This window comes from Solenopsis invicta, chromosome 3, assembly GCF_016802725.1.
Source record: "Solenopsis invicta isolate M01_SB chromosome 3, UNIL_Sinv_3.0, whole genome shotgun sequence".
NCBI classification, from domain to species: Eukaryota; Metazoa; Arthropoda; class Insecta; order Hymenoptera; family Formicidae; genus Solenopsis; species Solenopsis invicta.
The window spans coordinates 9753453-9781205 of NC_052666.1; the positions used below are offsets into that span (position 1 = coordinate 9753453).

A 27753-nucleotide genomic window follows, 5' to 3' on the forward strand; every position below is an offset into this window, starting at 1 on the left:
GAGTCATCACCAGCAAAAAATTACAAAAAAATACATAAATCAAAAATTCGTAAGCGACCGTGTCTTCTTAACAAATCAGTACTCAAGCCATCGTCGATCCCGTGTAGTGTTGTCACTACCGTTTTGCCGAGTCCAAAGTGAAAAATATTTCAACTTGATATGGGGGAAGGTTTGATCACCCTATAAGTGATGTTGTGTAATAGTAACTTTTAAAAGTTGTAGGTTTGAGTGACTCACCATTAAAAATCGACAACGACTCGCGAAGCCATGGATAAGGCATTTTACACTAGTAATTATTGAACGGAATTAGGGAAAGCCGCAGTCAGTACAATAGTACGTAACTCTGCCGTGAAGAAAATGTGTCCGTTAAATAAATGAATTAATACATAAATGTTTAAAAAATACTAGAGAGTCGGATTTTAAAAATACATAGATAAAATTAGGTATATAAATAATTGAATAAGTGAACGGACGCGTAAAAAGTTCTTACTCTAAAATCGCAATTTCTCTAACAGAGAAAGATACGCATGATGTAAATATTCGGTGTTCGATTGTGAGTTTAGGCCATTCTTTTGCATCTGAATGTGCAATATTTATGACAGTAATCGTTTACCAACGAAACGTTCAGAGTCAAGGATTTTGGTGTTCTCCCAATCGAACTTATGATTAAGTTCTACACGGTGTTCAGTAAATACGGAGGGATTTCTAGTGTTCCAATTAATGTTTTTGCGATGTTATTTTTGTTTTCAGTTTCCTGCTTGTCTGGCCGACGCATGAAGCATCGCATTCTTTACAAGCGATTTTGTATACAACATTTTTCATAGAGCTCGTTGGGAGAGCATTCTTCTGTCCTTTAATAAACCTGTGTAATTTGTTGAGACTAAAAAAAGCCGGTTTTACATTTAGATTCTTCGTGATAGATAAAAATTTTTCAGAGATTGGGAATATATGGTAATATATTGGGAATATATGGTAATAAAAACCAAGGTGTTTTTTCCCCTACAGTGGAATCATTTGTGCTCTCTGTTTGTTTGTGTGTGTGTTTATGAATCAGTGATTTCAACCAGCTGTTAATAGTCTCAAAGATGAACTTTAGAGGGTAGTCATTATGTAACAGTATATTAATAAGCTCAAAATTCTTTTTATGGAATTTAGGATTAGATAATAAGAATGCTCTGTCAACCATTTCCATAATTGTCCCTCTTTTTTGTGTCAGTTGGTGTGCCGAGAGAAAATTAAGGTATCTACCTGAAAAAGTAGGCTTGTGATACCAGTCAAATTCTAAACGTGTGTTCGCCTTGCTAAGTAACATCTAAGAAATTGATACTCACCCCCCTATTTCCATTGTGAATTGAAGACGAGAGTGAAATGAGTTGAAGATCGATAAGGTAAAATCAATTGAATTCTTCGGTACAGCTGACACAATATTGTCAACATATTTGAAGTAGAACGGTAAACGTATTCTGATTTTCTTCAGAGCCTTAAGCCCAAATCACACTAGCGATTGCCGATTGCCGATTGCGATTGACGATTGGCGATTACTTTTCAACCAATCAGAGCAAAGCAGTCGCCAATTGAGATTAGCGATTGCCGTTTAGAAAGCGCTCTATTTTATAATCGTCAATCGCCATCGGCAACCAATCGTAGCCAATAAAATAATCACGTGATTATTATAACCTAACAGAATCAGTAAAGTACTTGTGCCCATGGTGGACGTCTGTCGTATCGTACGGAAAGCACTTTAATTATTAAAATTTTAACTCTAATTATCATAACAATTAGTAATGATCAAGGTCCACACTTGTGTTCTTGATGGACGCCCTTGGTGGACGCCTGTGCCATAACTGTCATATCGTAAGAAAAACACTCTATCTCCCATCCGGGAGTACCAAAGTGATAATCGAACATTCACAGTCAAATGTATTTTGGCAATTGACTCAAGTGTATTTATTTACAATATTCATAATGCCACCAAAGAAGCAAGCAATTAGTACTGATCAAGAAATTTTATTAATTGATGCTGTAGAAAATAGACCGCATTTGTGGGATGTTTCTCATCCAATGTACAAGCGAACAGACTTGAAAGAAACTCTGTGGCAAGAGGTAGCAGATATCGTAGGTCCACATGCAATAGGTAAATAAAAGAATACAATCTAAATTTCATTTCTGAGTTGTCAGAAGAGCTAATTTTTCCTTGTTTTTAAAGTAATATAATGATGTTACGTTAATTTAGGTTATGCTTCTCTATTATTAAGATAAATGTTTAAATTATTTTATTTTTTAGCTGAAATAGTTCGTGAAAGATTTATCAATATGAGAACTACGTTTATGAATAACGAAAAAAGAATAAGGGAGTCAAAACAAAGATGCAATGGAAAAGGTACTGATGAGATCTACAAACCTAAGTGGCCATTCTACACAAGTCTGCTGTTCTTAAAGAAAGCCTGTGTACAAACGGAAAGTTCATCAAATCTTGATGTACTTGAAGACAATCAAGCTGATAGCGAAGAAAGAAACAATAATCTTGTAAATTCAATTAGAAGCAATATATATTTTGATAAAAATTTAGAGGTAACTATCACTAAAATTAAATTAATAATTAGTTCTAGAAGAAACGATGTCTTTTTTTAGCCGATTGTATATTTAATTTTATTATAAACGTATGTTGTATGACCATGTTTTAGAAATGGGTATTGATACCACCTGATACGAATGCATCTTTACATGCTTCACATCAAGATGACAGCCAAACAGGTTTCAATCAGTCTTCAATTGAAACAGTTGGATTTTCCACTACATCATCATTGTCATCTGAAGGATTTGGATGTGACTTAGAAAATTTTGAACCTGTTTCTGAGAATTTAACTTTTGTGATTAAAAAAAGAACGCGATTAGATAACGATCCAGTTTACGTAAAACGTGGGGCAATGAAGAAAAAGTCGTGTGTTATGGAAGAAGCAGTAGAAGTATTAAAAAAAAATAAGTAGTGAGAAAATGCCACAAATTCAGCAATAAAAGCCTCATCATACTACTGATGCTTGTGAACATCTGGGTTTATAGTATATATTGCTGCTCGATTAAGAGAAACCAGAATACGTTTGCATTGTGAAACAAAGATTATGACAATTCTCACTACTTTTGCAAGTACCGAAACACAAGAGTAAATAATACATCATGAGTGCTATAGTTCTGCTGTTTTTGCTCAATTTTATTTGATTCAATTTTCTGTTTATTTAATATAAAATGTTTTTTTTTTTATTTACATATAACTTGACATATTTTCATTAAATTATATTCCTATGAAAAAAAGTTATTATATAACCGTTATTTGTTAAAAAAACAGGTTCAGTAACATTACAGATATATTAAAATATTTAGAATAAGATAATATTTTAACATTTTTAAAAATTTAATACTTAACATTATGCACATTTAAAATAAAAGTAATTAAAATGTTATCCTAGTAAAGTGAAATCTTAATATAATTTTAACGTTTTTGTTATTTCAATAAGATTCAACGATAACATTAATTTCATTGAAATGTTATTTAACGTCATTTTCAAATAATTTTTTTAACAAATAAGTTTTACGTTTATTTTTATGAGAAATTTTTATTTCCAATTTCTGCTTACAAATCAGTATATTATTATCAATCAATGTCATATATGCATATATATCCCAGCCAGAAATGATTAGTCGAATCGACGTCGATTCGACGTCGATAACACTGGTCGATCGACGGTCGAAATGTGTAGTCGATTCGACTTAAAAATGGGCTTAAATTTCGACCAGTTATCGACAAGTCGATTTGATGTCGATTTGATGTCGAATTAATACTAATTTCCAGCAAGAAATTACCTATCAAATCGACATCGAAATAATGTCGTTTTGATGATTTTGATGTCGAATCGATGTCGAATTGACGTCGATTTTGTCATCATTTCTCACTGGGAATATCTAGAGATGAGATTATAAGGTAATATTAACGTGAACTTGAGTAATATCGAAATGCTATTTATTACTGTAATATATTACTTTAATATGTGAATAAAATGTTAAATGAAAATATAAATGCATATGTGTATTTGCCAAACAAAATATAATTAGAAATGCTTATCTGTTTCTTTGAACTTTGTATCACGTCTTCCAAAACTTTCATCATTTTGTTTTTTATATAGAGCATTCTTTAACCATTGTCCTATGTATAATGGTAAATCCGTAACAAATACATTAGGTCTCTTGTTATGAATTGCGCCTAGAAATAAAATGTTTTGTGTAAAATTACTAGACACAAATAAGAAATATTTGAAAGCAAAGTATTTTCCTACTATTATAAAAAATACAAATAAAATTTATAAAGTAATATGTATTCACCTATAATCACTTCCCACAACAGTAATTTGCAAAAAGGTCTCTTTTGATTGCCATCGCTTCGAAAATTATATTTACATGCAAGAGAATTACTAATAGCTGCAGCCATAACTGCATACAATACTTCACTATCATTCACTTTAAATTCTTCTTTGGCTTTTACTTTCATTTGTGAAAAATAATATACCTAATATAATAAAGTAAATAAAAAAAAACATTATTTAACTAGAACAAACTATTTCACAATTAAAACATAAAATCAAATCAACATAGTAAAATATTCAAACAGACCTTTAGCTCTTGAAGAATACACCAATAACAGTGAGCGCTCACTCAACTGTAAGACGTAACCATTCAAGAGACACAATTGCAATTCGCGCCAAGTCTAAAAGCGTAGCGTAAGTGATGCATACTTATATTACCGTACACTGCCGTTCGATAATAGTAATAGTCGTAATTTATCAACCTTGTTTGCACGATAATGATCAATGTGGGCGCATTTCGGGAATATATTTAATAATAATATATTAATATAATAATATAATAATATAATAATAAAAAAAATAATAAAAAAATCTTTTTTCTACGTTTCTCATTTTGCATAGAAAGCTTATAAAATTTGACAATATTTAAGGTTTTTAAAAATTCCTTTAGAAAAATTTCAAATATGATGAATTCTTATAATAATTATAAACGTTAAAAGATATGAAAATTATTATAAATATACATGTGTATGAAAAATGTTAGTGCAGCTTAGTGATATATTCATTTTAAATGGCCGGGAAAAAATATTTTATATATAAGATATGTCCAAACATAAATATATACGATTATATATACTTACATGTAATTTATATTAGTGTTATGTATCTTTATATGTAAATAAATATACATATAATTATATAAAATTGTATATAATTACATATAATATAATTATATATACGGACATATTTTACATATAAGTGTACATAATTATATAATAATAATATATAAAAAAAATTTTTCCCAAGTGTCATTCTTTTATAACAAATGTAACAATTTTTAAGATCCATTTATTGCTATTAAAAAGTTGTGTAATCATGCAAATGATGTATGCATCTCTACACAATTTGCAGATCAAGATTATATACAGGTTATATGTTGATTTAATTGTGTATGCAAAAGAACACATATCGCATTCCGATATCTCGACTTTTTAGTGCATAAAAACAATGTAATAAAAAAGTAAAATATATACTTCGCCTTCCAATTTATGTTGATCTACGTAAAATTGAATAAAAGTTAATAGAAATTTTACAAAAATATTCGCAATTACTCAATAAACAATTTTTATGACAAAGTAGAAAATGATAAAAATATCGACTACCATCAGTTTTTGACCATCGACGTTTATCGACGCATCGACGTCGAATCGACGTCGATTCGACTAATCATTTCTGGCTGGGATATATATATATATATATATATATATATATATATATATGTGTGTGTGTGTGTATATTGTATCTTGAATGAACAAACTAAATAAAATAAAAAGGTGTAAGATTGGTCACATTGACGAGCACAATAAATAAGCAATTTTTAATTTAAAGTTTTAATTATATTATACAGTTAGCTGATATAATTATAATTAGGGACGTTTCGGCTTACTTAGCCTTCTTCAGCCTAACAAGTAACAGACATATGGTGAAGTTTAACATTCATTGCGCAATCTAAAGGCGGAAGTTTTCCTTGAATTCTTTTTCTTAAATTACTGTCGCATACCGTCTGTAATTGTTTAGATGGCGAACCGGGCAATCACGTATATCCAATGTTGTGTGCGTGTGTGTATGCGTGTGTGTACGTGTGCATCTGTGTGTCCATGTGCGTCCACCATGCAGCAACAAACTTTTCTTCTCACATGATGAGAGCTCACGATATGATGAAAATTCACTCACTTCATATGTAAGTTAAGCGTGATATTCGCTACGTTTGTTCACTGTGTGACGATGGAGTTATTGTTTTATATGAATTGAAACCTTTTTTGTAGATAAATTCAAACGCTTACTTGATAGATTATTCCGACGGTAATTGTGAACGTTCGCCATCGTCGACGGTCTTGTTATCAAGACAGACGGAGCACAAGTGAGGCAGGACCGTTTAAAGCAAGAGTCAGTAACGAATATTCGTATTGTCTTTAAGTGAGTCAAGTAAACAGAAGTAGGAATCGTGAAGGAGATCTGTGTCATTCTGTGAGTTTAGTCCATTTGTTTGTTGTTTTATATGTATCATTTCGGAAATTAATCTCTTTTGGTAATTTTCTTCAGTGTCAAGGATTTTTATTTTCTTCCAATTGAAGGAATGGTCAAAAAATATTCTATGGTTTGTTATGACTGAGTGTTTTGAAGGATCAAGTTTTATATTATTTATATGCTCTTTTGTTCTAGTCCTCAGTTGTCTCTTCGTCTGCCCCACATATGTGGCATCGCAATCATTACAAAAAATCTTGTAAACGACATTGTTAGTGCAGTCCCTTTCCATTTTGTCTTTATGTACTTTGATGAAGTTATTAATTTTGTTTATGCATCTGTAGCCAATTGTAAATCTATTTTTGTCTAGCAAAGACGTAATTTTTTCAGAAATATTTTTGATATAGGGAACAACCATCAATTTTTTTGTGTTTTCAACCTTCTTTGTCTGGTCTTGATCATTTGTGTCTTTGATGATGGTGGGTGCCAATTTTGTATTGATTAAATTTTTTATTCTTATTTCAAGATGTTTGAAAATGAATTCTAGAGGGTATCCATCTTTTAAAAATAATCCAATAATTAATTCTAAGTTTTTTTGTTGGAAAGTGGGGTGAGAAAGCAATAGCGCTCTGTCTACCATACTATATATAATTCCAACTTTGTAGCATATAGGGTGGTGAGAAAAAAACGATAAGTAGCGACCAGAGAAAGTTTTTTTATGGAACCAATCGATAATGATTGTATTGTCAAGTACTTTTAATGAAAGGTCCAAGAAGTTTAGGCTACGATCCTGTTCTAATTCAATAGTAAATTGTAATCTGTTATGAAAACTGTTAAACGTCTTAAGAATAAAATTGAGTGAGTTCGTGGGTGCTGCCATAATAATGTCGTCGACGTAACGATAGTAAAATGGTATTTCTAAATTTATTGCATTTAGCGCTCTTTTCTCCAGATCCTGCAACACGATATTCGCTATAATAGGTGATAAAGGCGATCCCATTGGTGTGCCAAAAGTCTGTTTATAAAAAATTTTATTAAAAGTAAAAAATGTAGACGACAAGATAAATTTTAAAATCAATGTAAATTCATCACATGGGATCTTCGTGTTATTCTCTATTAGCGACCATCCCCTGCGAATACCGTCTATTGCCAAATCCAAAGGAATATTTGTAAACAATGATTTTGCGTCTAAAGATACTAAACAATGTTCCTCACTGATTCTAAAGATACTAAACAATGTTCCTCACTCATCATGTGAGAAGAAAAGTTTGTTGCTGCATGGTGGACGCACATGGATACACAGATGCACACGTACACACACGCATACACACACGCACACAACATTGGATATTGCTTTCTCACCCCACTTTCCAACAAAAAAACTTAGAATTAATTATTGGATCATTTTTTAAAAATAGATACCCTCTAGAATTCATTTTCAAACATCTTGAAATAAGAATAAAAAATTTAATCAATACAAAATTGGCACCCACCATCATCAAAGACACAAATGATCAAGACCAGACAAAGAAGGTTGAAAACACAAAAAAATTGATGGTTGTTCCCTATATCAAAAATATTTCTGAAAAAATTACGTCTTTGCTAGACAAAAATAGATTTACAATTGGCTACAGATGCATAAACAAAATTAATAACTTCATCAAAGTACATAAAGACAAAATGGAAAGGGACTGCACTAACAATGTCGTTTACAAGATTTTTTGTAATGATTGCGATGCCACATATGTGGGGCAGACGAAGAGACAACTGAGGACTAGAACAAAAGAGCATATAAATAATATAAAACTTGATCCTCAAAACACTCAGTCATAACAAACCATAGAATATTTTTTGACCATTCCTTCAATTGGAAGAAAATAAAAATCCTTGACACTGAAGAAAATTACCAAAAGAGATTAATTTCCGAAATGATACATATAAAACAACAAAAAAATGGACTAAACTCACAGAATGACACAGATCTCCTTCACGATTCCTACTTCTGTTTACTTGACTCACTTAAAGACAATACGAATATACGTTACTGACTCTTGCTTTAAACGGTCCTGCTTCACTTGTGCTCCGTCTGTCTTGATAACAAGACTGTCGACGATGGCGAACGTTCACAATTACCGTCGGAATAATCTATCAAGTAAGCGTTTGAATTTATCTACAAAAAAGGTTTTAATTCATATAAAACAATAACTCCATCGTCACACAGTGAACAAACGTAGCGAATACCACGCTTAACTTACATATGAAGGCGCGAGTGAATTTTCATCATATCGTGAGCTCTCATCATGTGAGAAGAAAAGTTTGTTGCTGCATGGTGGACGCACATGGACACACAGATGCACACGTACACACACGCATACACACACGCACACAACATTGGATATACGTGATTGCCCGGTTCGCCATCTAAACAATTACAGACGGTATGCGACAGTAATTTAAGAAAAAGAATTCAGGGAAAACTTCCGCCTTTAGATTTCGCAATGAATGTTAAACTTCACCATATGTCTGTTACTTGTTAGGCTGAAGAAGGCTAAGTAAGCCGAAACGTCCCTAATTATAATTATATCAGCTAACTGTATAATATAATTAAAACTTTAAATTAAAAATTGCTTATTTATTGTGCTCGTCAATGTGACCAATCTTACATTATATTTATGTTTATTCATAATACGAGCGTTCTCTCTCAATATTTTCTATTATTTTAAAAGAAAAAGGTTTAAAACAAATATAACATAATAACTTGAATAAAAATATAATAACGTTATTTTATTTATCGCACCATACGCTCTTGCCACGGCACAGCGCCCTCAGTATTAAAATAAAGACACCATTTATTTCTTAGCTGAATAGCAGAATTTGCATGCCTATTTCCTACTTGATTACTTAAGTTTACAAAACCACTTGCTGGCTCTGCCCGGAAATCACCCAATCTGATTTCACCTGACATTATATGTTCCTCATCAATAAATGTTGGTGGTGTATATATAGTCCTACTAACAACTTTACTCCGTAACAGATTGTGAAGACAGCAAGTTGCCATTACTATCTTTTCAGCATCATCTGGGTCATATCTCATTGCAGCCCGATATATTTGGAACCTGGCTCCAAGTACACCAAAGGCATTTTCTGCACAACGCCTAGCTCGTGATAATCTAAAAAATGTGTAATATAAATCATGATCTGAACATATAGTATGGAAACATAAGGATTAAATTCCGAAAAAAATTGTTTAATTATTTCTTAGATTTCTATTCCAGAAAAAATAATTTCGTAATCCATTTGGAATTCATTCAAAACAGTTCCATATAATATAGGTCCAAAGATAATTTTAATATTAAATTAAAAAAAATTATCATACCTATAATTAAAAATTCTGCGATCTTTTCTTCCAGAACACTGAGGACCAGGATAAGGTATAAGAAGTTTTTCTGTCAAAGGAAAATCTTTGTCACCTACTAATACAAAAGGAAATATTTCTCTTGTGCCAAATATTGTAGGTGGATCTGGAATGTGAATACTGTTGCTTTCCAAACGAGCCTTGAGAGTACATTTGTTCCAAACTCTTGAATCACTTATTCGTCCATTTGTCCCAATATCAACATATATAAAACGCAGATGAACATCGACAACTGCCATTAAAACAATACTGAAGAAGTCCTTGTAACAATAATAAAGTGATCCTGATTTAAGTGGTGGATCAATTCTACAGTGCTTTCCGTCAATTGCACCTATGCAATTCTAAAATTGCCATAGTTCATCAAAATTTCGTGCAACTTCTTGCCACTCCATTTCAGAAGAAGGAAATTTTAAATATTCTTTCTTCAATACTTCAATAATAGCTCGACATACTTCTTTCATAATGCCAGATATTGTGCTTTGACCTACATGGTGCGTTCCATAAGTAATGCGACCAAATTCATAAAAAACTATTTATTGAATATATTTGTACCAATGGTTAGAAATCTTCAAAATAGCACCCTCCCGCATCGATACATTTTTGGAGGCGATGCTTCCAGGCCTGGAAGGCATCCTGAAAGGCCTTCTCCGGGATGTCCTTTAGAGCCGATGTCACATGTGCCTGGATGTTTGTAATTGTGCCCCAATGTTTTCCTTTCAGGCCTTGTTTTAAACGAGGAAACAAAAAAAAGTCTGCGGGTGCCAGGTCGGGACTGTAGGGAGGCTGGGAAACCAATGGGGTGTGGGTCTTGGCCAGGAAATCGTTGACAACGAAGGCGCTGTGGCTTGGCGCGTTGTCATGATGCAGCTTCCACGCGTTCTTGATGTCGCTTCGGCAACGTGTGACCCTTTTTTTCAATTTTTTTAGCACTTCCAAGTAGAAAGCTGCGTTCACAGTGGTCCCTGTAGGTACGAATTCATGGTGAACAATGCCTCTGACGTCAAAGAAGACAATGAGCATGGTTTTGATTCTGGATTTGCTCATGCGTGCCTTCTTGGGGCGGGGCGACGATGGAGTGTGCCACTCTGAACTCTGTCTTTTTGTCTCCGGGTCGTACTCAAAAATCCACGACTCATCACCGGTGATAACTGAGTTTAAAAAATTAGGATCATTTTCACACATTTCCAAGAGTTCTTGGCATCGAAGCACTCGCATGTTCTTTTGTTCGTCGGTCAACACTTTAGGGACCAGTTTGGCGCACACCTTTTTCATGTTTAAATCGTCGGTTACAATACGAAAAACTGTTGTTTTCGTAATGTTAAGAGTTTCTGCTATCAATTGAAGGCTCAACCGTCTGTCAAAATTTAAACAATCACGCACACGCGTCACATTTTCGTCAATTCGGGAGGTTGATGGACGTCCAATGCGGGGTTCGTCGGTGACTTCCTCTCGGCCCTCCTTGAACGACTTGTGCCATCGGAAAACTTGTGATTTTGACAAGCAATCACTCCCAAAGGCCTGCTGAATTAATGGCAACGTTTCGGTGGCGGACTTTCCAAGTTTAACGCAGAATTTGATAGCGTAACGTTGCTCCACAGTACGATCCATCGCGCCGTGTTACGTTAACCTCAAACGCGGTTCACGGGAATGCACGTCCTGACTCTCCTGCTGCTCGGAAGCGACCGAGACCGGACGCATTTTGAAGCTAACACTCCCCTCCACCTTTCCCAACAGGTTAGAACACGCTGCGGTGTATCGTCGCGTCAGGAAAAAATTGGTCGCATTACTTATGGAACGCACCATGTATTCTAAAAGTCATTGACAACGAATCCTGTGACTTTCCTAAAAGAAAAATACAAACTTAGAGGAAAAGAGAGAGTTGTAAAATATCATTTAATGCATTAAATTGAATAATTTGATATTCACATTCAAGACCTTCAAGATTACAGTTAAAAAGTTAATATGTAACATATTTCTCAAAATTACATAGAGAGTATATACCTGTACAAATTTCTGCTACAAGCTAGATTAAAATTTAGCTTTTATAAAACCACAATACTAATGATCAGTAATCATCCTAGGTTGCGTTTGAAAATTGTATTCGTCGGGTAGATTAACTTTGAGTGACCAATTAGGACGAAGAAATATTAAGATTTCTTCATCCTGATTGATCACTCAAAGTTACTTTACCCGACGAGTAAAATTTTTGAATGCAGCCCTACAATATCTAAATAGACTATAATGAAGTAATTTTAAAGATTGTTCTTAGAATTCAACTTGAATTATACAAGATATCGTGATATTCTACCAACTCAGGTATATTTTATGACCATCGTCTTTTTTTTTAAATATAAATAAGAAAATTATGAATTTGACAAATGAAGTCATGGTATATGGGCTCTGTTTGTGGAACATGGTTGTCAGTTATGTGCATCTTTCTTGTAACATTACAGTAATCTTATTGTAGATGTTGTATAAACATTTCTTAGAAGCAATAATTTTAACTACCTGTAGCTAAATGACGTAAAGTCAAAGACAATCTTTCTGCTGCTGAAATGCTTTCTCTTAAATGCGTATTTTTCTTCACAATGAGTGGAGTAACTCTCTCCAAAAGTTCTTCAAATGTTTCTGTGTCCATACGCAAACATCTGTAATAAATGTTGTAAGAAATATTTCAACGCTTTTCTTTTAAATGTTTATTAAAAAAAAGAAAACACTTTTTTACATACCTTCTGAATCTATTAGGATCTTCTAAACTAAGTTCCATGAACAAATTGTGATGTAAACCTTTTTCTTTTCTTTTGGCTACCCAACAGTGCACCCATTTTCTTCTATTATGTTTTTTATTATTACATTCCAGTAGCATAATAATTATAACTGCTGATAATTTTCGTTTCTGCAGATGTTGCCAATAATATTGATTAATATTGAGCGACATTTTGCTCGTTATTAAGATATATATTTAAAATTACACTTGAGTCTACGTTGCCAAAATACACTTGACTGTGAATGTTCTATTACCACTTGCTAACTCGCCTGGGATGTTCGTGAATAGTGACACAACATCCAAAGAAATTAGAACGTGATCAGTTTCCAACCCTACCCCCTTTAACTTTTCAATTAGTTGGAAACTGTTATTAATCCTGCTGAAGGCATCTGGGATATTGTCGGATATGATTTTGTGTAGATATGTTGCTAGAGCGTACATAGGACTATCAATTGAAGATATTATTATTCTCAGGGGACATCCCGGTTTGTGAATTTTGGGAAGTCCGTACGCTCTTGGGAGGTTACCGTCACTACAAAAAATCTTTTTATATGTTGATGGCGTGATAAAATTCTGATCTTTCCATCTCGTTAGCAGTCCACGCACATTCTTAGTCATGCTATTAGTTGGATCTTTTTTAACAATTTTGTAGGTGTTTTGGTCTTGTAGCAACCCTAGCATTTTTTCCTTATATACCTGGCTGTTCAAGTGATGTTACCCTTGTCACGTGAAGATAATCTGGGGATTCTTTCGGATGAAATTAAATGTGGATTTTGTTAAAAAGTTCAATCTGTCGTTATTGTCACTCTTCTTTTGCGGGAAGGATAAGAGATTGTTAAAAATTAGTATCGCAGAATTTCTCGTATCTAAATGTAATGACGGATTAATTTTTTCTAGATTGCTTTCGAAATTCTTGATGTATGTAAGAATTATTTTGTTTCTGTCTATTAGAGGTAACGACAAATTTTCTCCCAGTTGCAATAACATTTGGACTTCCGTTGGAATGTGAGTTGACAATAAATTTATAAACCACTTATCTCGAATTTCATATATGGATGATTTGATTGGTTCGTTGACAAATTCCTTAGGATTGACCTTGATTTCAAGTTTGTGCTCACGAGAGATGTCACTGTTTGAAAATGTTGATTTGTTGTTGTTATCCGAATAGTAATATTGTATTGGTTTAACGTTTTCAAATAACCGTTTTTTGTTTTTTAAAAAGAGTCATTCCAATTTCTTGTCCAAATTGGTGTTTTCGTGTTCTAAATGTTGTTGGAACGTGTTTTCCTGTTTCCCAAAAAATGTCTGACAAATGTAAACAGGTACATGTCGCGAGATCTGTCTTCGGAGACGGTAAATCTGCATTTGGGATTGGTTGACAGCTCTAAAGACGTCATTTAATTCGATTTTTAAAATTCTAAAAATAAATTGGTTACAGAAATATTTCCATTTATGTTTGGATCGAAAATAAGAGAAATTGAGCTTATGATTAGATATTAAGCGTAAATAAAACAAGTCGGAGATATTTATGTATCTCCGACTTGCTTTATTTACGCTTAATGACCAGTCTATTGGGAACTGCTCGATTGAAAACATCTCGTACTGACTGCGGCATTCCCTAATTCCGTTCGATAATTACTAGTGTAAAACGCCTTATCCATGGCTTCGCGAGTCGTTGTCGATTTTTAATGGTGAGTCACTCAAACCTACAACTTTTAAAAGTTACTATTACACAACATCACTTATAGGGTGATCAAACCTTCCCCCATATCAAGTTGGAATATTTTTCACTTTGGACTTAGCAAAACAGTAGTGACAACACCACACGGGATCGGCAATGGCTTGAGTACTGATTTGTTAAGAAGACACGGTCGCTTACGAATTTTTGATTTATGTATTTTTTTTTCAATTTTTTGCTGATGATGACTCCAAAGAGAGTCGAAACGTTCAAAGAATAATGTCAATCGATTAAATGATTCTCAGTCTATAAATGACTATTTACTTTCGCGCAAAATCAACCGCGCAGCACTCTCATTAACCTTCCTCTTTATATTTTTATAAAATAAAAAATGTTTCTACTTACATTTTTAAGCACTTGAATGCTGCACTCACTGCATTGCTTCAGTGACGACAGAATAATTGTGCGTGGCAATACACGAGTTAAAAATGACAATCGATGGTGGGGAGCGGGGAGAACTAGCAACCGGCAATAGACGGTGGGGAGTGAGGCAGGACTCGCGGCTTTAACAAAGCTTTCAATTTGTTTTGAAGACGTTCAAACAAAACAAATCAGTTGTAATCGCGGATACATTTTTTTATCATATTTCGTGTTCACATAGATATAATAAATTTGCAAAATTTGTATTGTTAATATTTGTATTTATTTACATTTATTAATCATAAACTTTCGCGCATTGGATTTATTTAATTAGCAATTTAAGAAAAGTGGGTTTGTGAACAAGTTTAATTATCAGAGAAAGAAAATAAATAATGATAAATCGAAGTGACTTGAACAATACATGCACGTCTGAAAACTTTTGTAAAAAGTGCATGTATAATATAAAGATTGTATAAATGGACGTGTGTCTCATGATAAACGTATATATAGATTTCCACTACCGACAGATGCTAGGCAAAATATATGGATACGTAATAATGTAAGTTTATGTTTATTTGCGAGTTTCTCATACATAGAAATACTCTAGTAGCATTTTCTGCAGAGCAGAATATGTGTGTAGTTATTATATGTAGCAAAAGTTAAATGTGCAAAACATTATTGTCAATATGGCCCTGCTGACAGTCTGTCAGCAAGATTCGTGCAATGTACATACACCGGCATAAATGATATTTCTTACGCGCGACGCTCACATGCAAAGCCGCGTACACGTATGTATGCACATGTTTCACTGTAGCGGGAAAGAAAGTGTGAGGCGCGCTTCGATCCTTCTCAGAGAACGCATGATAAGACGTGGTTTTATAACTGCGGTGTCTTCGGCATTACGTTGAATTTCACGGTATTTTGTCGCACGCCGTTTTAATTTTTAATAGTATTAAAGAAATTAATTTTGATACAAAGATTTATTTAAAAACTGGTGTAAATAGAATTAAGATTCTCAGTAGTATATAAAAATTATATGTCATTATAGTTTTAATTTATGAGAGTATTACTTTATGTCGAGACATTATTTTAATTAATTAATTAATGAAACTCATAAATCTCTTTAAACAATTACATTTTAAAATAATTTATATTCAAAAATAATTTTAACTCGATGAATGTATAGAAATGTTAACATTATCCAAGCAAGCTAGTTTACTTTATAAATAGCCTCAAACAATACTCTGAGAAGTGAACCTTGATAAACGTTAGACGCCGATTTTTCTTAAATTTCTTGCAGTGTTTGTTATGTCAAAAGATAAAGAAATCTGTCACTAATTTTAGCTCACATTGAATAAAATATGTAACAAAATTAATAACAGATTTCTTCATATTTTGACATAACAAACTGTAAGAAATTTAAGAAAAATCGGCGTCTGATGTTTCTCGCAGTTTACTTCTCAGAGTATTGTTTTACTCTATTTACAAAGCAAACTGGCTTACTTGGATAATGTTAACATTTCTATACATTTATCAAATTACAATTATTTTCGAATAGATTATTTTAAAATGTAATTGTTTAAAGAAATTTAGGAATTTCATTAATTAATTAAAATTATGTCTCGACTTAAAGTAATACTTCTATGAATTAAAGCTATGATCATATAAAATTTTAATTTATCAGTAACCGTTTGTAACTGTGTTATTAAGCATTCACCAGGCTATATGGTTTTACAAGTTCTCTTTATTTTAACTTCTTTTATATCGAATCGAGCAGTCCTCGTGTGTAAGCTAACCCGCGCTCTGCTAAGCTAAACTAAAACTCAAAAGTCACAACGCCCTCTGTCTACTTTCGTATCTCTCTAAGTTACCGGTACTTCCACATCCCCCTTTTTTAGGTTTTGTTTTTGTACGAAAGTCTTCGGATTGATAGAATGTGGTTTGCTTCCGATTCCGTTTTGTAATAATTTGGTCCGGTGTTTCCTTTGGCTGAAGTTCATTTCTGGACGGTAACTGGTCTTCACCCTGTTGAGTATTTGTGTCCTCTTCTGTTGTATCATTCTTCTTATTATTCAATTCTTCTATTTCGTCCTTTTCGTTTTGAATTTGCCCTGTTGGCTTTGCATCTTCCATAATATTGATTGCTGTAGGTGGAAGCTTAACCAGATGGGAACGTGTGCGTCGGTATTCGCTCTTCGAGCATGTAATGAGAAATGAGCGTGGCTCCTTCAACTTCTTCTTTACGACTCCCCAAACTCTTAGATCCTTGATTCATACCTCATCCCCAACAGCTAAAGGGGCGTTCTCTGTAGTGTAGTGTTTGGAGTCGAAATTTCTTTTCTGGCGTTGTATATGGTTGTACTCTTTTTGCATTATAATCTTGCGTTCAATTAATTTCGGTAAAAGTACCTCTGAATATACTGGAAGTAATGTTTTAATGCGGCGTCCCATCAGTAATTCGCTTGGAGAAAATCCGCATTCTAACGGCGTAGCACGGTACTCCATTAAGAAGATATTTGCATTTTGACTTTTTGATAGACCTTTTTTCATTACTTTCACCATTGACTCTATAAATCCGTTTGATTGTGGATAATGTGGTGAAGATGTGATGTGACGGAAATTCATTTTCTCCTTGAATTCCATAAATTGACGTGTTTTTATTGGATTGAATTGCGGCCTATTATCGCTGCGTATTATTTCTGGGATTCCGTGCCTTGCAAAACTATCTTGTAGGCATTTGATTATTTCACTGCTTTGCATTGACTGCAATTTGTAGAGTTCCGGGTATCTGGAATAGTAATCAGCATTTAAAAGATACCAAGAATTTTCAAACTTAAATAAATCCATGGCAATAATTTCCCACGGACGATCTGGAAATTTTGCCGGTAAAAGTGGTTCTGGGCGTGTAGATCTATGCTCTGCACATGTACGACATTGTTCAATAATTTGTCGAAGATCATGAGTAATGCCAGGACACCATATGCTGTATTTTGCTTGTTCATAGCATTTTGTAAACCCTTGATGACCAAGGTGTAATGCACGTAAGGCTTCACCTCTTAGTGCTTTAGGTATTACTATACATACTCCTTTCATAATTATTCCTTCGTTGATTGCGAGCGAATCTTGAAATTGATAATATGGTGTTACGTCGTTGTCCAGAATTTTCTTGTTATTGCATCCGTATATAATTAATTTCTGTAGTTTCTTGCAGGTTTTGTCCGAACGTTGTCCTTGAATTAATTTTGCAATGTTTGAGAGATCCGATAGTTCCAAAACGCCACAAACGTGAGTTTTACATTCAGATGTAATGTCTGACTCCTCTGTATTGCTAATGGGTTGTGGAGCTTGTGATAAATAATCGGCTGCAATAATATCCTTCCCTGGAGTGTACTGGATTTCAAAATTGTAGTGCATCAAACGCATTCGCATGAGTAGTATGTCTATGCCGGTTCTAACTACGGGGCAACAAGGGGGGTGAGGTGCGCGGGGGAAAATGTAGGTGCGGGGGGTAGGAAGAAGGGGTAATGATGTGAACCCCGGGACTTACCCTTATCTTTTTTACATAAACAGTGATAACCGTTATCTATTTATGTAGATAGTAATAACCGTTATTTGTCTATGTAAGTAGATAGGGGGTGGATGGGGGGAACCCTCATTGCTTCCGAGTTAGAACCGACATAAAATATAATTCGCGGGCCTGACGTCACCGCAGGGCAATATCGCGGGCCTGACGTCACCGCAGGGCAATATCGCGGGCCTGACGTCACCCTTGAAATTCACGGCGATTATTCGCGGAACTGTCCTTTTGTCGTCGCCGCCGCCGCGCGAGACAAAGGATATATATATATATATATATATATATATATATATATATATAAATATTTTTGAGACTCACCATAACCTTCTTCACCTCCCTCCACTCCCATCGATAGCGCAGCGGCCCCCCGTCGCCTTTCTGCCGCCGCCGCCACCACCACCACCCCACTACCACCCCACTACCACTCCACCACCACTCCACCACCACCACCGCCACCACCACTAATTATGTCTTTCGTCTTTGTCCTTCTTTCCGCCACCACCACTAATAGTCCTCTTCCCTGTCCTCCTCGTGGAGGATGAGTTGTACCGTTAAAATTATATGTGTTAATATAAAATCTGGTAGAATAGAGAAGATCTCGTAGAGATTGTTTGCGCTAAGTTGGGCTCCTTCCTCTTCTTCAGCTTCCTCTTCTTCAGCTTTCTCTTCTTTAGCTTTCTCTTCTTCCTCGCTTTCCTCTTCTTCTTCCTCGCTTTCCTCGTTGTATACAGGAGGAGGAGGAGGAGGGGGATGTCCGTTCAGGACAGCTCGTGCTGTTTCAAGCACTTCGCGTAGAATATCGTTGGGGAAGCGGGAGAAGAGATTGTGCAGGTACTCCTGCATTGATTCTTCTCCAAATTCCATATTTATTATTATTACTGTCTATTACGCACTTTTTATTACGCACTTAAGATCACTCACTTGCAAAGCACCTCACGGATTGAGAGCACGGCTACGACTGAGGAACAAAGGGCTGTGCGAGAGCGTCCTCCGTCACAGCGCGTATTTATAATTGCGGCGTACGTTTCATCTTAATCTTTGACCGTCATTCAATACTTTTTGAGAGTAGACGCAACTGTATGCTGATTAATGTAATATATATCGTCACCGTTGCCTTTTTACCGACACCGCCACCACCACCACCACCACCACCACCACCACTACCACCACTATTGTCATTGTTGTCCCCGTCCGCGACTTCCCCGTCCGCGACTTCCCCGTCCGCTGCTTCCTCGTCCGCGGCTTCCTCGTCCTCGTCCTTGTCCTCGGGGAGAAGAGGATAGAAAAAATATTGGATTGTCATTCCCCTCCTCCATCATGTCTACTTTTTCTTCCTCCACTTCTACCATCACCATTTCCTCCTCCTCCTCCTCTTCACGCACCGCATTTTCTACCCGGATCTGTTGGGCTTTCTCCGCATCCTCTATCAAGATGCGTCGGGATATGTCCCAAAACATCATCACAATAAATGATGGGAGTAAGGTGAAAATATTAAATAAATTTCTAATATATATACCGTCTTGAGGAGGAGGATGTCCGTGAAGGACGGATTCCGCGGCAGCGATAATTCTGTCCAATGTATGGACGGGGAGAAGACAAAGAACTCTGTGCAGGTAATCCTGCATCAATACAAGTCTGTTGCAGAGTTCTGAATTCATTTTTAACTCACTTATCACTCCCGATAGTATTGAAGCGAGAGCGCGATCAAGACTGAAAAGCAAAGGGCTGTGCGAGAGCATCTTCCGTCGCAGCGCGTATTTACAGTTGCGTCTAATCTCAAAAGTATTGTATGACGGTCAAAGAATAAGATGAAACATACGCCGCAACTGTAGGCTGGCTAATGTATACAATATCGTCGCCAGCACAACTCACCACCGTTTGTCACTCCTCGTTCCGAAAAGTATCTATCTTTTTTATATTATATTACTGTCTCTCGATAGAGAAGCCTGACGTCACTTGACGCGAGTCCACCGTTTTATAATGTGGAAATGATGAAAAAAAGTAATTTCTGAGCGTATGTTTAAATGCATTTATTTTATTCAGTGTACAATGCATCATGCACAATAATATCAATAGCATAAGCAATTAATTCACACTCGATGTGCGAACTCTTATCGTAAGATTTGCGCAACATATGTATAGCTTCGCGTTTATTCACGACACAATTTTGACGCAAAAAGTTTACGAAATATTTCAAATTCTCAGTCGCGATAGCGATGCTTTGATACAACGTAAACATATACATGTTCAATGCAATGCTCTAGCTCGTATAAGAATGGCACGGTTGCAGACTTGAGATAAATACATGCATCGTGCAACGTTAATTTAACAATACTTTGTTCGTTCAGTTTAACAAGTTGCATGGTAAGGTCGTGTATCGTTAACGATGATGATGTCTCCGTTGACTGGACGAATCGCTCGATGTCAACACGTTTTTCGATCAGAGTTCTCCATGTTCTGTATGGTAGAATAATCCGGTTGCCGCGTGTATCGCCGAGCGATATCTCCACAGAGCATGAAACTGATGTCACGCTGATGTCAATATCAATCTATTTGTAGGATGTTAAGGTTAACGAGAACCTTCTGCCTTGAATGCGCGGCGTATACCGCGAATCTGAAGACGTGCTGAAAAGAAACGGAGATGAGTGAAACGTACAATAAAAAGTAATTGAATAAAAAATATAATTTGTATGTATAAAATGATACTTACGGTTTATCACACGCTTCAATCGGAACGTAATAAAGTGCCATTGCGCTTATTTCAAGAGCGTTGCGTTATCTGAACCGTTCGAACGAACAACTGATGCAAGACTGATTGCAAATTGTGACGCTTCTTTTTTTGCGATTGATGTTACTGAAAGTTTCGAAGAAGGAGAAGGGAAAGTCCCTCCCCTCTTTTCAGTAATTTCTTTTGTTATCACTAGAACATGTTACGACACGTTTTTCACGGTTCGACAACGTTGCACATGACGTTTTTTTTTGTTAATGTTTCTGGAATTTTCTAAGAAGGAGAAGGGGAAGTTTCCCCTCTTTCCAATAATATCATTGTTATCACTCGAACATGTCACGACACGTTTTCGCGGTCTGACAACGTGAAAGAAACGTATAAGAACGTAGATGAAATAAATATGATCCGTTTTCAAATACATGATCCCCGATATGTGGGGGTATATTGTTTTCGCAAAACGATAATGATTCAAGACAGGTATCAACTGCAGTTGGATGATGCAAGCTTAGACAAAGAAGTCGCAAACGCCGGTGCGAACATCCCCGATATGTGAGGTAGATTTTCATGAAACAATGATTCAAGACAGGCACCGACAGGTTGCAATAAACAAATTGCGAGGCAATGACGATGCTTCCCCTAGATGAATAAAGGGACAAAGGAATTGCATATGAAGTATATAATAAGTCAATTAGCGCTCAGACCTCAGTAGATGTCTCGGAAGCATACCGAATCGATCGCAATATGCAGCCGTAAAAGAAATGGCCGACCGTATTGATGACATAGACTCGGACGATAGTATGGATATTGAGTTTGAAGATTTAGATCAGAATTTAGTGGACGAAGACGAAGAGGTCATATTATCTGACGATAGTGGATGTAACTCTGTTCAAAGTGAGCACTCTAAGGCTCTCGTGGAAAGAGTTTTATCAAATGCACAATATAATGCATTAAATATAAATACAAGGTGTTGTATGATGCAATTTTATTACACGTTCGAAGATTCTTCTTAAATAATATGTGTATCATGCATGTTTGACGGTGGGCCCGTGGACTTGGGAGTAGTGCGCACTGTTTGACATCACGAAACTGATACATTCATTGTTCTTCAAGGCAAGTATTGCGACTATTGCCGAAGACCAACATTTATGTACATTCCATGCAACATGTGCCCAATCTGTGTGTTCACACAATAATAAAAATGGCTAATCGTATCGCGGATGAAGTTCTTGAAGTTTCGTCTGACGAAGAGTTACCTGGGAATAGCGGATGTGACAGTGATCTAAGTGAGCATCCTGAGATTCGTGTTGTATCAATTGCTGAACTACGCGCTTTGAATCGCACGAAACATTGCATGATACAATTTTACTACTCGACGGGTGGCGCCCTTGCCGTTTGTGCATCATGCATGATTGAACTTTCTGACATCGAATTGGACTCAATGGACGCCGTTCAAATGCACGAAACAAATTTCCTCGAACAACTTGACGGATGTATCTGCTCCAAATGCCGCCAACCCATGTTTGTATCTATTCCAGCTAACATGTGCAGAGTGTGCTTACATTGAACAATTATTTTTTTAATACGCTCAGTAAAAAAAGAGCATGGAAACCACTAATCATTCTTGTTTGTTAGTGCATCTTCTTCGTGGTCGAGAACTTGGATTTGATAACGCGCTTGCCTCTGATACAAGTAAATACTGTGCTACCTTAACACGTCAACATGAAAATAGATTGTTTCGTTGTTCTCTACATGGCAGATACCATTATCGTATATTTATTGATATATCAAATTATAATGGTAATTGTGGTGATGAAATAATCTCAAAGCTTTATACGTGGAATCACATGATTCGTGGCAAGCTTTCTGATGAACATAGTGAAACTTCACCAGTGGAACTTCGTTATGATACTATACTTCCTTAAAATGAAAATATTGTGATAGACATTTTTGAAAATTGAAAAAATGGAAAACATTGAACGAGTGGAACGCGAACTGCTCGAGCAGTGCTCGCAGGTCACAAATTTAGCGGAATGTTTCGCTTGGTTGCAACGATGCGACGAGTGCCTCGTGCAGCTCGAAGAATGTTGTAGTAGTGCCAAACGTCCACGACTCACCGTCGGCTCTAAACAATCCATAGTGGCGAGAATCGCGCGACTCGCGGGTGCAAAAGCGCAGTTAGAAAGGCGTTTTGTGCACGTTGGTGGTGGTGGTGCGCACGCTAGTACTAGCGCCGGTGACAAAAAATCGCTTGTGTGGCGCGAGATCGACGCTGCGTTTGAGTCACGTATTTTTACGGGTGCTGTAATAAACGCGGATTATATTGAGCCGCGACATTTCTTGAAAGACGCTAGTGATTTAGTGATCGAGCAAGTGCGAGACGCTATCGCGAAACATGGAAGTGTAAAAGTGAACACTGTATTCAACGGTGAATTTGTAAACATTCGTGATGACCGCGATAATAAAAGTCTGGCGACGAAAAACTATGAATTGTATAGAGCATCAAATTTGCGCGAGTGGTATGAACGACGCGTTATTGAAGTAATATTAGCGATGCTCGATGAGTTTCAGGAACGCAATAGTGGTTGGGCGTTACACCGAATACAGAACTTGATGGTGAATATAAACAAACTTAATCCCATGCACGCGGGGTGTTACTTTGAAGTGCCGCTGTCGGTAAGTGACAAACGTGCGGTAATTAATGTGCAATCAAAAGACAATGCTTGCTTCGCGTGGTCAGTGGTAGCTGCCCTGTACCCAGATGAAAGAAATGCATCCCTGGAGTCGTCGTATACGCATTATTGTTTTAAAATTTGACGATATACAATTTCCAATGAAAGTAAAAGACATTGGAAAATTTGAACGATTAAACGACGTGTCGATGAACGTGTACGGTACCGAACTTGATAGAAAAGAAAAGATACAGTACGTTGTACCGTTACGCCTGACTAAAGATAAAAAGGAGAAACACGTTAATCTTTTCTACGTGGAAGATAAACATGACGTCACCCACGGCCACTTTGCGTGGATTAAGAACCTGTCGCGACTGGTTAGTTCACAGCTGAGCAAAAACGAACACAAGAAATTCATCTGTGATCGATAAGTGTAATAATAATAATAATAATAATAATAATAATATTAATAATGATAATATTAATAATACATGTATTAAAAATATTTATTACAGATGCCTGCATTACTTCCACTCTGAAGAAAAATTGCAGTCGCATGTACTGGAGAGCAAGAAAATAAATGACTGCGCCATCATTCTACCGAGAGAGGACCAGAAATGGCTAGAATTCGACTCATACAACAACAAGGAGCGCGTCCCCTTTGTAATTTACGCCGATTTGGAGGGCGTATTGAGGAAGATGGAGAATGAAACAGAGAAGACGTCGAGTTTCGCGTATCAACATCACAAGGTATTTAGCATAGCTTACTATGTTAAATGCTCGTTCGACGACGCGTTATCAAAGTATCGCTTTCGCCGCGATAAGGACTGTATCGCGTGGTTCGCGAAAGAATTAGAAAATTTGGCGCATGACATGAAAGCCCGAATATCCACCAATGTTCCAATGGAACAATTAACAAGACAGCAACAAGAGGCATTCTTGAACGCGACGAAGTACCATAGATACGAAAAACCGTTTGTATCAGATAAGCGCCTTACCCGTAACGAGTGGCTTGATAATCAATGGGTGCACGATCAATGTCATCTGACCGGTAAGTACCGCGGTCCCGGTCATAATAAATGTAATCTAAATTATAAGAATACGTACGTTATTCCAATCGTTTTTCATAATTTGAGCGGTTACGACGCGCATTTTATAATAAAAGAAATTTCTACCTCGTTCGAAGGCAAGATTGATTTACTACCGGTAAATAAAGAAAAATATATTTCTTTTATTAAACATGTCGCAGCTACTGGCGTAGGAACAAAATCAGGCGAAGTACGAAATTGTATACGATTTCGATTCATTGATTCATATAAATTCTTAAGTTCGAGTCTTGAAAAATTGGCGTCATTTCTAAATATTGAACAATTAAAAATTACTCGTTCTGAATTTTCATCGTTATCGAACGAGGATTTCGAATTTCTCACACGCAAAGGTGTCTTTCCGAGTACGTTGATAATGTCGACAAACTTTTAGAAACGCGTTTACCTCCGCGTGAATCGTTCTACAGTTCACTCACCGAGCAGACGGTATCAGAGCATGATTCGCTCATGCCGAAAACGTATTGCAGCGGTTCGCAATTGAAACCCTGAGCGAATACAGCGATTTATATTTGAAAACGGATGTTTTATTATTAGCCGACACTTTCGAAAACTTTCGTGATAAAAGCATGCAGAGTTACGGTCTGGACCCTGCGCATTACTATACATTACCAGGCTACACATGGGATGCAATGTTGAAAAAACCAGTATAAGATTCGAATTGCTTACGGACATAGAAATGGTACTTTACGTGGAACGTGGGATTCGTGGCGGATTAAGTCAATGTTCAGGCAGATATGCAAAGGCCAATAATAAGTACATGAAATCGTACGATCCGTCAAAATCATCAATATTTTGTCAATATTACGATGTGAATAATCTTTATGGATGGGCAATGTGCCAGCCATTGTCATACGGTGAATTTAAATGGGTCGAAAACGTTGAAAATTTTGATGTAAACGCGATCGCATTGGACTCGGACACCGGGTATATATTGGAAGTCGACCTTACAAATGAGAATCATCTGCACGATCGACACAGTGACCTACCGTTCTGTCCTTCGAGCGATAAACCTCTAGGGTCAAGGCAAAGTAAGCTTTTAGCGACAGTGCACGATAAAGAGCGTTACGTCATCCACTACCGCAATTTTCAACAGTGCACGCGTCATGGGCTTCGAATCGTAAAAATACATCGCGTACTTCAATTCACTCAATCCACTTGGCTCAGAAATTATATAGAACTAAATACAAAATTTCGAACAAAGGCGAAAAACGATTTCGAGAAAAATTTATATAAATTAATGAATAATGCAGTTTTCGGTAAAACAATGGAAAATGTACATAATCATGCTGATATTAAATTAGTAACGCAATGGGAAGGTCGTTACGGGGCAGAGGCCATGATCGCTGCTCCGAATTTTCATAGCCGCAGCGTTTTCACAGAAAATCTGGTTGCCATAGAAATGCGTAAACTGTCGGTAAAATTTAACAAACCCATATATGGTCGGCATGTGTATTTTCGACATTTCAAAAACCTGCCTTTACGAATTTTACTACGATTATATACTACCATTGTATCAAGATAAATGTCAGATACTCTACACAGACACAGACAGCATGGTGATGGCCATCGAGTGCGATGATGTGTACATGGATATGAAAAGTGATATCGCGAGATACGTTCAAAGTTACATGAGGTGTATACTATTAATGAGAAGAAGATTGCGCTTAATTCAAAAGACGATAAGCGATACGTTATCCCTGATTCAACAAAAACATTACCGTGAGGACATTGGCGTATACCATTGTAATATATTTAATGTGTCACGTCTTATTATAAGTTGTATCAGTATTATGCGATGTATTGTTATATGTTTTTATATTTAGAAGTAGTATTTACTATATTCTTTTCATTAAATCTATTTTAATACGTTTCTTTATATTGAATGTATGTATGCCTCACGTTGTATGCGTGCGTGCGTGCGTGCGTGCGTGCGTGCGATATCTTCTGATTCATGTGAAATAATTGTATTAAACGAGGACAAAGAGAGAGAAAATAAAAAAGTATAATCATATTTTTCATGTATTTATTGTTCACAATATATATGTTTCTTACAAAATCAAATAACATCATTTTTATTTATCCACGAATTATGCGATGCATCGAATCCCAGCCATTTTACGTAAACTTCGTTTCCTTTCTTCTTTAAAATTTTCTGCACTAAATAAACATCAGGATATTTCGCTTGATGTAATTCATGTTCATAAAATGCACCCGCGACACTTTTTCCGCGATAATCTTCCAATAAATACGTGACGGGATTTGTAAGCTGCACTTCAAGGATCGTAAACACCTCGGTTGTCCAATTTGGAGTATAGTTTTTTTCAAAAATTGTCTTGTGTTTGCTCACGCGAACCTTAGCTCCAACCTTGAATTTCGCAGGTGCAGCTATCTTAACGTGGCTATACACCGTGTCGAGGAGCTTTTTAGCCAATTTTGGCGTTACATCCACGCATGCTTATCGTACGATGCAACGCGCGGTTGTAATCTGAAACCAGACGCGGTAGTTTGTCCACCCACTTGTAAGATCCTTGCAACGTAAACATTTTCCACATCTTCTCTTTCAAAGTTCTATTGAAGCGCTCGATTATCGATGCTTTCATCACCGAATACGTGGAATAATGATTAATGTTGTGCTTTTTCAAAAGTTTGTGCACATCGACGTTGTAAAATTCCTTGCCCATATCCGTTTGCAAGTTGCGTGGACATCTTCCGCTCTTCCGAATTATCTCGGCGATGACGTCAGTCGTCTCTTTTCCGCTCTTGCTATTCATCGCTACTGCCCATGCGAATTTCC

The 27753-nt window shown here is 36.1% G+C and overlaps 4 protein-coding genes across 4 annotated transcripts in view; 1 reads left to right on the forward strand and 3 right to left on the reverse strand.

The window, feature by feature from the left end:
* Nucleotides 1-11792, reverse strand: part of LOC120357042 (protein GVQW3-like) — a 240672-nt gene extending 228880 nt beyond the window's left edge. Inside the window, exon 1 of the mRNA XM_039446391.1 lies at nt 10567-11792. Coding sequence (XP_039302325.1) covers nt 10573-11622 — 1050 coding nt within the window. The 5' untranslated portion in view covers nt 11623-11792 and the 3' untranslated portion in view covers nt 10567-10572. The remainder of the gene's footprint in view (nt 1-10566) is intronic.
* On the forward strand, nt 1185-3231 carry LOC120357044. The gene is made up of 3 exons (XM_039446393.1): nt 1185-2134; nt 2285-2571; nt 2685-3231. The coding sequence occupies exons 1-3, from the start codon at nt 1813-1815 to the stop codon at nt 2985-2987; spliced, it is 912 nt and encodes a 303-aa protein (XP_039302327.1). The 5' UTR covers nt 1185-1812; the 3' UTR covers nt 2988-3231.
* A 574-nt stretch (nt 11793-12366) lies between the features above and the next one.
* Nucleotides 12367-13121, reverse strand: LOC120357046. The gene is made up of 2 exons (XM_039446395.1): nt 12744-13121; nt 12367-12662 (listed from the first exon to the last, which is right to left on the reverse strand). Exons 1-2 carry the CDS (start codon nt 12950-12952, stop codon nt 12515-12517), a joined length of 357 nt encoding a protein of 118 aa, XP_039302329.1. The 5' UTR covers nt 12953-13121; the 3' UTR covers nt 12367-12514.
* A 3588-nt stretch (nt 13122-16709) lies between these two features.
* LOC105205497 (uncharacterized protein K02A2.6-like) lies at nt 16710-17972 on the reverse strand. Its single transcript, XM_026140449.2, has 2 exons — nt 17157-17972; nt 16710-17036 (listed from the first exon to the last, which is right to left on the reverse strand). Exons 1-2 carry the CDS (start codon nt 17970-17972, stop codon nt 16710-16712), a joined length of 1143 nt encoding a protein of 380 aa, XP_025996234.2.
* Between the last annotated feature and the right edge of the window lie 9781 nt (nt 17973-27753).

Coding starts and splice junctions, on each gene's coding strand:
- LOC120357044 (XM_039446393.1), top strand. CDS start 1,813: ATGGACGCCCTTGGTGGACGCCTGTGCCATAACTGTCATATCGTAAGA. Junction 2,135..2,284: donor CGTAGGTCCACATGCAATAG/GTAAATAAAAGA, acceptor TTTATTTTTTAG/CTGAAATAGTTCGTGAAAGA. Junction 2,572..2,684: donor ATTTTGATAAAAATTTAGAG/GTAACTATCACT, acceptor ACCATGTTTTAG/AAATGGGTATTGATACCACC.
- LOC120357046 (XM_039446395.1), bottom strand. CDS start 12,952: ATGTCGCTCAATATTAATCAATATTATTGGCAACATCTGCAGAAACGA. Junction 12,663..12,743: donor GATCCTAATAGATTCAGAAG/GTATGTAAAAAA, acceptor CATTTATTACAG/ATGTTTGCGTATGGACACAG.
- LOC105205497 (XM_026140449.2), bottom strand. CDS start 17,972: ATGAAAGGAGTATGTATAGTAATACCTAAAGCACTAAGAGGTGAAGCC. Junction 17,037..17,156: donor CTTTAGCTGTTGGGGATGAG/GTATGAATCAAG, acceptor CATCTGGTTAAG/CTTCCACCTACAGCAATCAA.